At 35.0% G+C, this 15189-nt stretch overlaps 1 protein-coding gene across 2 annotated transcripts; it reads left to right on the forward strand.

The window, feature by feature from the left end:
* The first annotated feature begins 146 nt into the window (after nucleotides 1–146).
* On the forward strand, nucleotides 147–11458 carry LOC116308799 (uncharacterized). 2 transcript variants are annotated; one of them, XM_031719289.2, is made up of 12 exons: nucleotides 147–294; nucleotides 3053–3118; nucleotides 3315–4111; nucleotides 4213–4293; nucleotides 4366–4547; nucleotides 4650–4846; nucleotides 4919–5020; nucleotides 5432–5467; nucleotides 9216–9265; nucleotides 9633–9963; nucleotides 10041–10111; nucleotides 10421–11458. In XM_031719289.2, exons 1-12 carry the CDS (start codon nucleotides 252–254, stop codon nucleotides 10550–10552), a joined length of 2088 nt encoding a protein of 695 aa, XP_031575149.2. In that variant the 5' UTR covers nucleotides 147–251; the 3' UTR covers nucleotides 10553–11458. The 2 variants fall into 2 exon arrangements, with proteins under 2 accessions (XP_031575149.2, XP_031575150.2); XM_031719290.2 differs by lacking the exon at nucleotides 147–294 and adding an exon at nucleotides 2187–2385.
* The last annotated feature ends 3731 nt before the right edge of the window (nucleotides 11459–15189 follow it).

Raw genomic sequence — 15189 nt, forward strand, 5'->3', positions numbered from 1 at the left:
CGTAGGTCAATTAAAAACTATATTTTGATTTCTTACGTCACAGTTTACAGGGGATATTTTGTCAGATTATAAATATGAGGTCAAATGACATCATAATCGACCAATCAAAAGTGTCGGGCTTTGCGGTGGCGCGTCGAGTCTATATATACGCCTCGTGAAACCAGTTTGTCAGGTTCATTCGAGACTACAAGAATCAAGAGTACTAGTACCAGTCAAACTGGTTTATCTGGTCGAACAGAACGGACGATAGTATGACTAACAATGACGAGAATATGTTTTCCACGTTTTACCAAGGTTTGTTTGACTATATTTTGGATGTGAATGTTTTCGTTGTGTACACAACTGCCGTTGAAAATCTTGTATATTGTCTGTGTTATTTGAGCCGTTTCATCTGTCAATTTTACTTGCACAAAAGCTCGGATATTTATAAGAGCAGTTTTCGCATGACTGTGAAAAGCTCACGACACAAACACGTTCTTGACACGGCTAGGGATATGCCCAATCACATTGCTCGAGAATTCACTCTCCCAGTATCCAATCACATACCCAGAACACGGCATAAACACGGCGCGGACACGGTCATGCCAAAGTCACGGCACTTGCGCGAGAAAAAAATCAGCCAATTAAAATTCTAGAAAACATCACTATCACGGCACGGCACTGAGCTTTTCACAGTCATACGAAAACTGCACTACCCCTTGTAGGCAATCGATGGAAATCGATCATCGAAAACCCAATCGATGACTCGATAGATATAATTAGTTGATTGATATCGATTGGTATCGGACAATCGATGACCAATCGATATCTCACAAGACGGAATGCCAATCGATGAATATCGATCATCGTTTGATCATCGATCAATATGATATTTGGTTATTAGATTTGATAGAAGGTCACAAAATGATGCTCGTGGCATCGATTGGCCATCGATTTCCGATACTAATCGATTAATTAGTATCAAGAGAATTTTCTCTTGTTAGTATCGATTAAATCGATTGTCTATTTTTTAGTCATTTTTCTACGCCGGGATATTAAAAAAGGAATACCTTCTAGACTATTATAGCTTAGTACTGTTTTATCTTTGTCGTTATAAATGTTTGGAGCCGAGCTTTCCGCTTCACGATAGCGATTTTGGACAAAGGTTTTTGTCAATCCTGACCTCAGAAGCAGTCTCCAGAAGCTTGGAGATCAGATCGTACTGAAAAACAGTATGATTTGCTTGACTAAATTCGCGTTTCGATCCATGTTTTCATCAGTTCTTCAATGTATTAATATAATGCTGAAGATTATATTTTGTATATTTTGATTTCTATCAGGCTTTTAGTCATGGACACAGTCTAATGTATATTTCGATTTTGGTTTCAATGTATTAGTCTGGGATGCATCCTTGATGTCGTATTTTTCTTAATGGTTTTTATATATAATGGTTTTCTGTTAGTTGGCCTATAAATAGACGTGTTTTGATGGGTGGATGCCACTGGATTGTTCGGGATGTACAAGTTACATTAAAATCTTTCGTTTTGCATGTGCCCTGTACGTTTTTCATAATGCCATATGCTAAGCTAAAAGACATTTAAAATTAATTTAAGTTGTTTAGTCATCTGTCAAGGACTTAAACGACAGTTGTCTACCGCCGTCTAGAATGCATTCTAATTTCTAATACATAAAAAATTACAAAATTTGCAACGTGAAATGAAAGTGACTAAAATCAATTTGGAAACGAGAGGAATGTGTTAAATTTGATACCAAAAAAGGATGTAAATAATTCCACTCCTACTCATCCAGACTGACCGGTTGCCTCGTGTCACTATCAGGTTTTGTTTCATCGGACTCATCGACAGATGTTATTTTCACCAATATTTTTGACCATCTATCAGTATAAAAGCTACTTGTTTTTTTTAAAAAAATGCATGGCATGTCAACCTCAAAGACATATATAGCGACAAAAACGATCGTTTTTCAAGTAAATCAATATCTGAAAGGTCTTGGCCTGACATCTATGTCCATAATGAATGCCATGAATCATTAACGTGTTCCAAAAACAGGCCCAGCAAGTAAATACAGACAAAAATGAATTCTGGGTATTTCTTCCTTATTTAGCATATATGACAGCTAGCTGTCAAAACTGACCAATCAAAGAGCGGGGGTGTGTATGAAATATCCCGGGTTGCCACGCGGTCATTCAGTTAGCCTTCAACTTTGGTAGGGTAAACTTACGTTCGTCATTGTCTTACCCCAAAAGAATTTGACAAAAATTTTCATTTATGACATTAGAATTACACGTTTTTCGCTTAAGTAAAGCAAATACAACACTGTATTATTGAATTCAGTACTTTTGACTGAAAATGACAACGGAATACAGCGAAATGCAGAAATTTTCAGGTATGTGCTTCGAGTGTCAGCAGGTTTTGGCGGCCTTTCATGTTGCTTGGTCAAATTGAATTAAACTATTTTATGGTGCTTCACCAAGAAAATTGATTAAAAAGAAATGTTTTACAGTTGTTTACTCTTAAAGCTAAGGTTTTTCTTTTGCGTTTAAGGTTAGACTTTCTCGTAAGGCATTCGTAAACCACAGTCGCTGAAACGGCACCTGGTAGACGAACTCTTGCATAAATTACGTCCTTTCTCGAGCCGGAATGACATTTGTTTGCTTTCTAATTCCAAACTATCGCCGACAAAGAATTTAGACCTTTCAATCTGTATCGTATGCTTTAATACTTGAAGCAGTTTGCGTAGTTTCGATGCGAATTAATGAATTGTGTTATAGCAAGATAGATAAATCAGATTTATGAATTTAAAATAGCCTATATCTTTGCGTGATTTCTGTAGATTTTGACGTGTACTTTGAACTGATATATTTGTTTGAATTCAAATAGTAAGATCACGGTTACAAATCTTATGACTAAAATTATGCAAGCCATTATAAAATTGCTCACAAAACAATAGCCATTTAAATCGACCACAGTTATTGTAATATTTTAGGGTGTAGCTTGGCTGTAGACCGGTTTCATATTACGGAAACTTAAAAACTATTTATTTGTTTGTTCAGAGCCGATTATGACAAGTGATGAATCAAACCTTGCGACACTCCTTGGACCACCTTTGACAAATGAGGGTAAGTCTTGCAAGAAGTTTACTAGAAAATTCCTATCTTAAGTTCTGAATGCTTTCTTTATACTTTTCCGTTTTCTATATTGCTGTTTTTTGCAGACTGTGCCTCTAGGCTTGCAAGAAAAGACAAACTAACTTCTGTTTTCCCTTTTCTTTATTTCCTCATACTCTTTTGTATTTAGAATTTGCTTTTATTGCAGAGATGACTATGGACAAAGAGGATTTTGACAGCTTACTATTTGGCAATACAATAAATATGGATAGCTTGCCAAATGATGACAGGCTTCAGTCCATAGATTCTGGGTTTTGTGAAGAGCAGACTGTAGTTTCCAATGACACAGACTTTGAGAGTTTTGCAACATCTCCTTTTTCATCTCATTTCTCAAATTCTCCTTCTTCTGAATCTGGCATTGAAGATGGTGATGAGGAGTTTGATGGAAAGAGTATGGGGAGCCTGGATGTTTCCAGAGATGCAACTGATTTCCTTGCAACAACAACAGAGTCTTTATTCCAAGTTCCAGTTTCAACTCCCATGGATATAAATATGCAGCCTGTGCAAACAGATCAGCAAAAGTCAGAAACGAGTGTGGTAGCTGCTTGTGAAGAGCTCAAACAGCTCCTCTATACTTTTGTGTCATCTTCATCATCAGCACAGACCTCTCCATCTTTTGCTGACTTGAAAACCATTATGTCAGAGACTACAGGGAATACCTTGACAACAACAACATTGCCAGTAACACTACCAATGCCCATGTCCATCCCAAGCTCTATTTCTGGAATACTAAATGCACCCGTCTCCACAGTTGGCTGTAATTCAAGTACAACTATTCAACCCTCCATTCAAGACATAGTATCATCTATAGCAGATACTGCGAATCTTACAAGTGCATTGAATTCTCTTGAAGAAGCCAAGTCCAACTCTGCTTCAAGGTGTACCAAGAAAGCCAGAAAAGGACGGGAAAAGCCTAAACTTGTAATCCTCGATGAGCCAGAAGAGGTATTGATATGTGTGTTTGTTTTTTGTTTTACCTAAAATATGTAAATGTTTTAGAATTTTATTGTATTATGACGATGCTAATGCTTGGGTATTATATTTAGAATTATAGAGCTCGATATGAAAGTGAAGGGTGCAGGGGACCAATACATGGTTCAAGTGAAAACACATACCCAACAATTAAGGTAAGGATTGTGTTAAAAATAGTTTCAAATCATAGAACACAATCATGTGAACTGTTCTTATCTCATTATTAGGTAACTGGTCACAGTGGGCCAGTATGGATCACAGTTTATCTGGTGACAAGCTCAGGTCAGCAACACTACCATTCAATTCATGGACCAGGGTCAACTAAGGTCCCTTGTAAAGAAGTTACGCTTCCAGGAGGTATCCCAGCAGTGCAGTTGCTGGTTGATCCTGACTCTAAAATGACTGCTGTGTAAGTAACAACGTCTGTCCTTGCTTTACAGATTAAAGTCACCTAGGTTAGACAAATTTTAATGATTACCTTTGCTTATTTTCTTTGCTTTCATCCCCATAGACTTGATTCGTTGAGCATAAGAAGGCTCAGAAATTGGGAAGGAGACAAAGAGTTACGAAAGAGAGGGATAGACCCAAGAACATGGAAAAGAGAACGCAAAGAAGCAAGGTTGTTATTTCAGGCTGAAATCCCAGCAAGTGATGGCCAACCTGAAATTAAGCTAACATGCAAGTCCAGAATATTCCAGTGTAGTTCATGTAAGTACATGCATTATCATATATATTGTGAAATTTATGATCAATTAAGATATTTTTTGTAATTTGTTTTAGCTGGTCCGACTGGCAACCCTGAAATCTGGTGGACTAGTAGAACTGAGGGTTCAGTTGAAGGAAATGAAGAAATGGGCCTAATTGGAAAGAAGTTTCCATCAGGTAATATTGTTTTTTAATTGAACCTGCTGTTAGAGAGGTACCCATTACTACTATTATCATTGCAGTGTGACCTATGAAGTTGAAAGTCTCGATGCCGACTAGCATTTCAAGGATCATTAATCAAAGAACTGCAATTGAAAAACAATATCTTGATGGAAATTTTAGGCTGAATTAGAGATTTAAGAGGATTAAAAATTATCTTTAATTCAGTCTAAATTCTCCTTCAAGATATTGTGGTTTTTATAAATGGCAATTATTTGATGGTCATTGAAAAGCTAGTGGGCAAATGAGACATCAAAAATTCGTGGATCACACCTCAGTGATAATCCATGGTAACAATTATTGATAAGTTAGAAAACATCAAGCAGTTTTAATCCTTGTTGCTTATATGGATTGCTTCTGTTTTTATAGGCTGCAAAGTAAGGTTTTCAGTGGATCTACCTTCTGGTGAGTTTTCCATATTCAGTTGGATTTTAATGGATTCAAATAATACTATGAATATGCAGTGTTGTGTCAAAGTTGTTTTACTGATTGGGTCGTATGTTCAAAGCAAACAAAAGCTCTAGTTATTTTTAGTAGTACATTAGTAGCCAAGTGCTTTCTTTTTGGATTCCCTACAAGTAAATTTTGTAGTTTTTGTAATTTTTTTTTTGGCTAATTTCTATTGTTGAGAGAGAAAGGACCCAATCATATAAAACACTTGCTTTATTGTGTATAAGCAGAACCATAGCTTCTTTATATGTAATGGTGTGATGAGTGGGGAGAGCCTGATAAGAAGTGGTGAAAAGCATGAACTAAAAAGTAGTAAGTGAAAAACAGAGTGCTATGGGATGATTGCTAAACATGTGTGTGCTTGAGTTGTCATGAGGAATTTGAGTGGTGTTGAAGAATGTCAGAACAAAGTGAGATAGACTTGAAAAAAATATGGGTTCTCTAGCTATGGTTCAAGCTTGGAATTGATGCATTAACACTGTCACTAATATGCCTCAACCAAATTTGTCATTCAGTAGTGTTTTTTTTTTCAAATATTGGATTTTGCAAAGTCATGCAAAACTAAAATTGAAAGGTATTCAACTCATATCTCATCAGTAAAAACAAAGCGTCAGATGACAAAAGGAAGGTCAGAGGTTGTTTTGTTATTTCTGACCATTAAAAAATTCTTTCCATTATTATGTTTATTCAGAGATGTCTGAAATTTTAAATAATAAGGCAAATGTTTTCATTTGAGAAAGATAAAAAAGCAAACTTTTGGCCAATCAGATAAAAATATCTTGTTAAATAACATTACATTTTGATTTGTACTGTCACAGCTATTGTTACAAAATTGTTTTTTCCTGTTTGGGCTGAAGAACGAAAGTTTCGGCTTGCTCGGCTTGCCAATATTTTGACCATTGTTTGAGGCATATTAGAACAAATATTGGTTTGAATGAATTGTTTATTTAACATTTGGAATAGTGGTGCTTGCTGTCAAAACATGTCAAGAGAAAAGAGAGTGAGAAATTCATTATATGACCGTTAATAAAATGATTTGTTTCATTATTGAATGCTGCTGTGTAATAGTGAGAATTTTGACTTCAAGCACCACTTTCAATCTGGATGGGACTGTAATGTTTGATGTTTTGCTTTGGAAGACAGTTAATTGAGTGGGTGAGGGGGAGGGGGATCAAATTGTTAACATTCCTTGCAGTTGCACTTACAGAGTTGGCACTGCATTGAGACCACAATGGACATTGCTCACAAATTAAAAAATGTCAGAACAGAGAAGGAATTTGAATTTCAGTCAGGACAAGGTCTCTGCTGCTTTAGTTCTTAGATGCATAAGAGGAAAAACAAACAGTACGAAGAATTTCTTATTAACTAAGAGCTTAGGCTTTAGACATATTGTCCTTAAATCATATACCAACTTTTTCAATAATCATGAAGCAATTTAGAAATCAAAGTATTGCTAGCAAAATGCAAAGTCCATTTTTAAATATATTTTTTCTCATTTAGTATTTTTCAGTTTTATATTTTCAAGCAGGCTGCATTTACAACGTTGACAGAGTAATAAAAACATTCACTAAATCAGTCAGTCTTAATCAAACAATCAAACATGTCACAAATGCATTATCATGCCACTCACCCAATAACTACACAATGCAAGCTTTATTGAAAATCTAGACCATATTTATATAAAAAAAGATTTAATGTGTGAGCAATCCCTTTGAGGTTATCTGCCATCTTGAGGAAAATTATTCAACAGTTCTTTACAGTGGAAGGCAAATTCCGCATGAATTTTAACATCACAACAGTGAGACAAAGTTTTGTCTTTTTTTGCTTTTACCTCGGTGAAAATGTCAGCATACAGTAAGGAAGTCAATAACATTGAAATGTTTTCAAAAAACAATAACATTATTTTTGGAAAAAATTGAACGACATCTCCCATAAATACAATAATAAGAATTTGAGTTTTTCAGTGTATTTATATAATTCCTGTCTGGTGCTGGCATTATCAAGGTTCTTACCATTTAAGACTTTAAGATGTCAACTTGTCAATGATGATCAGCAAGTATTGCATATTTTTTTATTAAATAGGCTATCATCATTGATACTAATTGTTGAGTGGGAGCTGAAGTAAATTTCTTAGTCAAAAATTACTTAAAAAAGTATAATTTTCCCTATCAAGTCTTGGTTTATTTGGCACTCAACCTAAGAATTTACTTAGCTAATGCTAATATTTGTTAAGCTTTTGAAAATAAAATACAAGTAATGGAGCAAATATTTTTACTAATAACTAATGGGTGTGAGAAAGACTGCTTGTACGTTCAGAGGATGTGAGAAATTTTTTCGTTGAATGTATGTCTATGATTCCGATTTTTTTTTTTTTTTTTTTTTTGATACAGTACTTGTATTTTAGGTTTCGAATTTATAATTGAGTGAGGATGGGGAGAGCAAGGGGGTTAAGTTACGGGGGCAGGATGGGAGGGCTGTCTAACTTGGGATGGACTACCAAGGGCATACTGTCATTTAAATCATCAGTCAAATCATACCAAAGTACTGTTTTCTTTTCATGTAGTATGCCCTTGGTCATTTAACCTATCAACATTAGGCACACGTTGAATGTCTGTTGTTTAGAGTGGAGTGGAGTGGAGTGGAGTGTGACTTATAAACATGCATGATAATCAAACGAGCTGTCAGGTGTTGAGTGACCTTTCGTTAAGCCCCACAGATTAGATGATGATCAACCTTCAAAGTAAGGGCATACGACATCTTTGCAAAACCCACAATTGTTTTTATAAAATATTTGAGATATAACGTGCGTGCTGATTGGCTGGCTACCGTGTTTATATCAGAGGACAGAGACACGCTCGCGCGAAATAATTCAAAAATATTTTATAAAAGCGATATAAAACGTCTGCTTGTGTATATGTACTGTGATATAAACACTCTGGGAGCTGTAGAGCACTCGAGAAATCAAAGAAACTCAGCTACGCCTCATGTTTCTCTACAACTTCTCTCTTGCTCTACACCTCCCATCGTGTTTATATCACAGTATACAGACATGCGCACCGTTTTATATTCCTAATGTGAAACATTATGTTGAGCATTGGATTGTTTATTGAACGTTTTAAAAATGCAAAGATGTTGATATGCTGGGCAAAGAAGGCCATGTTGCTGGAATTTTTAAACCAAAGCAAATTTTTAGATTATGGAATGGTTTTTTTAATAGACAACCAAATTTTTTTTCGGTAGAAAGAATAAACAGTTGAGGAGGTTGATCATTTTTAAGCCTGTTAGTGAGTCATAAGTGGTTGAGAAAGTTGTGCAAGTGTGTTACTTTAAAGTATGTGTCTGTCAGTTTGTGATGTCACATCAAAAGTTTTACCTACATAAAAATTACACCCATATCTCCATATATATGGGTCCAAAATTTATCACTTGTACTTACTTGCATACACCTCGTTATATATGTAGCCATCCCAATTTAGAAACTATTGTGTGTGATTCTTGGCTGTTGCACTTTTACCCTGACAGATTTTATCGTAGAGTATCAAAGGTAATGTGCTTTAGTCTGGATCACACACAAGTGGCTCAATTCTCTTAAAGGGAGGGTTTTTGTCGGGAAGTTGAGCCATTTGGTATGGGAAACTACTGTAGTATTTTAGCATGCACGGAAATGTGGTGGCCTAATGTATTTGCATTTCACTTCTTATAGGAGCAATATGGGAAAAATTTGCTGATGTTGATAAGAGCAAATCCCATCAGGTATGTTAAACTTTCAAACATTTATCTATTATGGAATGCATGCAAATGAGATGCAAATAAGACAACGAGCATTGTATTGCCCCGATAGCCTCACTTCTATGATTCTTAAAATGAAAGATTATCTTATTGCAAGCTCAGCTGTAATATAGCTATTGAGGGCGATTGGAACTAAAGAAAATATGAACTATCTAGGAGTCATGAGATGTTATAAAATTTGTTTTAATTTTAATGCTTTGGATAAGATTGTTTTTTTTGAGGTAAAGTATTAAAAAACAACTTGAAAGAAGAAGAAAGAAAAATGGCATCTAGGAATGTAGGATAGCTGTATAGTCTGCTGACAATTAACCAAATTAAACTTTTCTTTTAGGGTGCCGCAGTTATTATTACACCACCTTACTGCGACCAGGATATCCTTTTACCTGTTACAGTCAATGTTGAAATTGTCAATGGAAATCAGGTTAAGAGTGGGAAGTGCAGTGAACCCATAGAGTTTACTTACAGACCTCGCAAAGAGATATTGGCTTCTATTATAACAAATGGACAGAACATTACAACTCTGGGAGGGACTAACACCAAGACCCAGGGAGGGACAACCATCACAGCACCACAGACTCTTAATTCTTCCATGGCCCAGCCTATCGCACCGGCACCTGTTTCTACTGTCGTACCTGTTGCATCAAAGCAACCAGATGATAATGGTGAGTACTAACATTGCAGGAAAATAATCTAATAGCTTAAAAATATTGTGCTTAAATGTATTTCATTTTAATTGCAGACTGGCAAAAGCTTTGTGTACAAATAAAAAAGCTTCAGTTAAATGGGGAACTCAACTCTGAACAAATAAAGGTAAGCTAAGAAGAGTAAGACTGTACTTCAAGTATAATTGCAATTCTATTGTTTTTATTATTTATTCGTTTGTTTGTTTATTTATTTTTTTATTTATATTGACCAGTAGTAGTTATTAAGTTAAGATTAAGATTATTTAACAAAAAAAGTGCTCCTGGATCTATCATCCTGGATCTAGCATCAGCACTGTGCTCCATTCAGTAATAAAGCACAGTTTTCAACCAATCAGCATGCACGTACTATCCTAACTATACAATAATGAAAATCTTGAAATTGTAATAATATTATTTTATTATTTTATTGTTTCAGAAACTTTGCGTATTCATCCAGAGAAGAGACTTGCTTCTTCTGCAAACGTTTCGCTCAGCAAATAATGCAGGTACACAGGAAGAACGTTTGACAAAGCTTAAACAATATTTAAGTGGATTAGTTGGAAACTAAAAATAGTAATAATTATTATATATAGCTATATATTTATACTCAAAAATAAAAAGTTGAAAAAATTGAAATAATTTTGGAGAAAAGTATACAAGACTGTTGTCCACTGTGTTGCATAGCATTTACAAAATAGAGAAAAACTTCAATTGGCAAATGATTCCAAGTCTGGTATCCTTTTCTTACACATGTATAGATGCTGTGGGGAGAGGGCTGTCTCTTGTAAACAAGCTTGTACATTTGCTTGTAAAAATTGTTTATCTACAAAACTAGGGTATTTGCTAGAAAGAGAGTGTAATTCGTGTAGTTTGTAGGTTACTAGTAAGATCCGCAGAAAACATGTACAAACTAGCTCAGACAAGACATTGAAAACAAGTGTTAATATATCACAATGATAAGTTATGTAGCTAAACAGGTAGCCTACTTTGGTGCAACATAGTGGTCTTACCCTTCGATTTCCTCTGCTCCTATAATATTACTAGGAGCATCAGTTTGAAATCAGGGATTTAGTCCATGAAACTGTTGTGGCCAAGGTATCCCAGAGTGTTATATACTCAACTCTCTGTTACTAAGATAGCTAGTGTTGATTGATTGTAATAGTCTTAATCATTCTGACATGAATGGAATGCTAGGAATATTATGGATGCACTGATAATTTATTTATCCATATATATCCCAAGATATTATGTAAACCCCCCCTTTTTACCTATTCATTGCCCTCTTTTTTCTTCCCTTGCAAACCACAAGAACATTATCAGTGCACCCATAAATTGATTCATTTGCAGTAGAAGTAGTCATGATAAACCACTAGAAGTTACGTCGATTTAAGAAGTTATAGAAAATAAGTTATTGTTAAGTATTTATTTCAAAAATTTGTAAAGAGTTTTTATTAAAAATGTTGAAAAATCTAAACTTGTTTTTAGTCCTGCCATACTGTAATATATTCATAGCCTAAGGCAATAGATACAAACTATGCATTTTTCTAAAGCACATAAACAAAAGACTTCCTTTGAACGATAAATTAGAAGAAAACGTATATAAAAGAAAAAATTCCAAGGATTACTCAAAAAAGGCTGTCTGCCATGATGACTGCATTGATGTTTGGGGGTTTTGGAGTGGAAAAAAAATTGTTTTTCAGCATAGTTATTGAGATGACGAGTAGCTTCTCCCTTGCACGTCATTTCTTATGTCTACTATGTCGAAAAAATACTACATATAGCAAAATAACAGCTAAATTGCAGTGCCATTTAACCAGCTTAACACTCGATCAAGCGCGAAGTTATACTCGCAAAAACCTATCTTCTTGTCACGTTTCAACCTGTACTATTAACCTTATCGTTTAACCTACAAGGATGGCTGAAATATCACCTTATGCTTCCATGCCAATCAATCATCTTTATAAAATACCGAAAAATATTCTGTAAGCTTTAACATTTCAAGTTCAGCTTTAATTAAGGAATTCATTAATTGCGAAGCTATGTAAATGGTCAATAAACCCCTGCATGTAATTAGATATATTAATTATATATATTTATAAAATAAATTAAATAGTACGCACGCTGTGATTGGTTGATAGCCATGTTTGCATGAGGGTATGTAAACACAGTTGTGACGTCACAACTTTCGTGTTTTCCCGGTACAAGTTCAAAAATTAAAAATTTACAGTTTCTTTCGAGGAAAAAAACGCCCCCAAAAATGTATTTTGAAGACGAAGTTCCAAATTTTGACTTGTGTCAGGGCCACAGGCATAACCCTATGGTCTCATGCAGGTCTTTCTGATCGTAATATCATGACAATCTCTCGTTGGTCACCGCAAAGAGAATTCCCTCAGGAGCTACAACACACGTCCTCCGTCAGGACAGCTTCGGTTGTTCAGCGACGTGCTTTCTCATGATTTAAATGCACCGCCCGATAAAGAATACAAGTATTTCAAGGAAACAGTCAGCAGCTTCAAACGTTTTCCAGCGATAGCTCTTCAGCTCCACAAAATATCTTCTCGAGGCAAGACGAAACAATCAACTTCGCTGCCATGTTTTCTCGCTGTCAAATTGAGCAAAACCACGTTTCTTTCAACCGAGAATTCCATTCACAGTGACACTTGTTATCCACTTTTGATCACTTTCGTAAAGATAATCAATTCTGAAATCTTTTATTAAGATTTCTATTCAATCTTTGGACATTTCTTTGTATTTGTTTTAAAGTTTTAGAATGATAAATGTTTAAAATAGCTAGCGATTCTTTCTCGCTTCACATTTGCCTCCTCGTCGTTTATTACACAAAATTTGATTGGCTAACGATCGAAGTTCGTGATGTATGGAGAATTTGTATTTTGAAATGAGAATCAAATTCAAATAAAGATTTATTTTCTTGCAAGTGGTAATGTTTTCCGTTAGTATTTATTTTATAAAAGCAATAGAAAACTTTTTTCTCTGTGTTTACATAGCCTGATAGCAACACTCGGGGGGTTGGGAGAATTCTCGACAGTTATGCAAACCCTCGACTACGTCTCGGGTTTGTATAACCGTCTCGAATTCTCCCAACCTCCCCTCGTGTTGCTATCAGGCTATGTAAACACGGAAAAAGTTTTCTATTGCTTAAATATATATATATATATATATTGTTGTCTTTTCCTTCCATTTTTCAAGTTCATTCATTCAAGTCCATTTATTTCCATTGTTTTTGTTTTGTTTTCTTTCTTGCCTCCGTCACTTTTATTTTCTTTCTTTACTTCTTGCCTTCGTTTTTCTTCTATTTGTCACGGTTTGCAATTTTTCAATTGTTGCTGTCAAGAAATTGAAAAAAAAAAAGCATTAGCCATCTTTTACATACATCTTTTACATCTATTTTGACGGACATATTTCGGAAATATGATAGTCTGAGAAACACTTCTGTGGCCATCCTTTGTGCCCTTTGTACGACATTTGGCTTAACAAAGTTAACCATCTTTGTTCCTGAAATTTCGAGTTCTTTACCCTTCACTCTGCACTGAAAAAAAAACAACAATGTCTAGTTAATGAAAAATATATAACAGTTGTCACTGTTTGGAATTTTTATATTTTTCATTTATATGCCTAACTGCAACAGCCTTTTTGATTTAATATGGATTAATTAAACTTGAACAAATTTTACTGAAGAACACCGATTCAGTTTAACATATTTTTATTGCTATTTTGTTAAATTAAGTAGAAAAGTTAGGTAGAAAATGTCAAGGTATTTTAATCTCACTGAAAATCTACCAGATGTCTTTTTTTTCCTCGCCTTTTAAAAAACTTTTTTGGAGATTTTTTTTACTATGGATGTTGCCGTTCTTAGTTAAAGCATTTTGCTTAAAAAGATTTTGACTTTCTCATTCAATACTAAAAAAACCTAGCTAAAAACACTTTTTTTGCGCGCGCGTGCTATGGGTCTAATTAGGATACACGGACTATTAGCCCTAGGGGTAGAAACTTGGACCTCTATTTGCCCAACTTCTTGATTTCTCGCAAGCCTAGCCATATAGCGTGCTAGTCGACCATCAAAACTCAAGCCAAAATAAGGAAGTTTATGTCTGGCTTTTTCATATACTTGAAATATCTCATTACACTGGAACTTCCAAATAATTTCCCTGACGGAAGAAAGAGCATTGTCATAGAAGTTTATCTTAAATATTTGAGTGTTTAAAGTACGCACCTAAAAGGAGTAATCAATCAACGGGAAATTACAATGACATGTCTAAATTACCTGGTAATGAGTACTAAATGCAGCAAATTTTAATCTAAATTTATGATTTAGTATTATAAGCAAGGCGTCTAAATGGCGGCCGTCAGCTTACATCGTCTGTCGAGGAGAAATAAATGGCTTAATTTTTATACCAACATGTGGTCATTGTACAGGTATCTTGCATTTACATAACCATTGTTCTACCATCAAAGCGACAGCTGGCTGCGAGATTATCTGGTGTTTTTAAACATTCTAATGGACATTGCTTTATTACCTATTCTAATTACAAAGAAATGTTCTTTGTTCTAGTTTATGCGGTCTTATTTTTGCTCGGCGCTTTTTGTTTTTAATCCGGCATCTATTTTCCCTATCCGTCTCGCCCTTTCCGCTTGTGAATAGACTAGAACAAGAATCGGGCATATCGTATATGAACAATTCATTCTATCTTTCCTGTACGATTCATTTTACAGCTTAGAATGGGCGTGTATGATACGATGGAATTCACGCAAACTGTATTATAATTACGTGGAGTTTATAAATTTTATTTTTAAACTAAGTACAAAATTAAGTGTGAAATCTGACGGTGGAAGCGACGATAGAAGCGATCGATATTTGCCTAAACGTATGCTTTCGTGACTTCTTCACTATCTAAATTATCTTGTAGATTCTATCACTAGAAAACTGTTAAGACTGGCCAAGACTTGAACTTTGCAGAATGTTTACATGGCCTTTATGATACTGTGTCAAATTCCATTCGAACAGATAAAATAAATAAACTAGAATTTCTCAAATTAGTGAAATTACTTCGTCTGTCTTGATTTTTAAGTCATCTGTCGTTATAATCACATCAAGTCAACTAGCAGATTGATTGATGCTAACCATTCGTGTCGTACTCAACTTGCGCGCGCGGCGTCTGAAGCATTTGTATTTATGTATGACAGCAT

This window comes from Actinia tenebrosa, unplaced genomic scaffold (assembly GCF_029948245.1).
Source record: "Actinia tenebrosa isolate PJP-AT-01 unplaced genomic scaffold, QUT_ActTen_1.0 PGA_scaffold6__47_contigs__length_16458017, whole genome shotgun sequence".
In the NCBI taxonomy this organism is placed as follows: Eukaryota; Metazoa; Cnidaria; class Anthozoa; order Actiniaria; family Actiniidae; genus Actinia; species Actinia tenebrosa.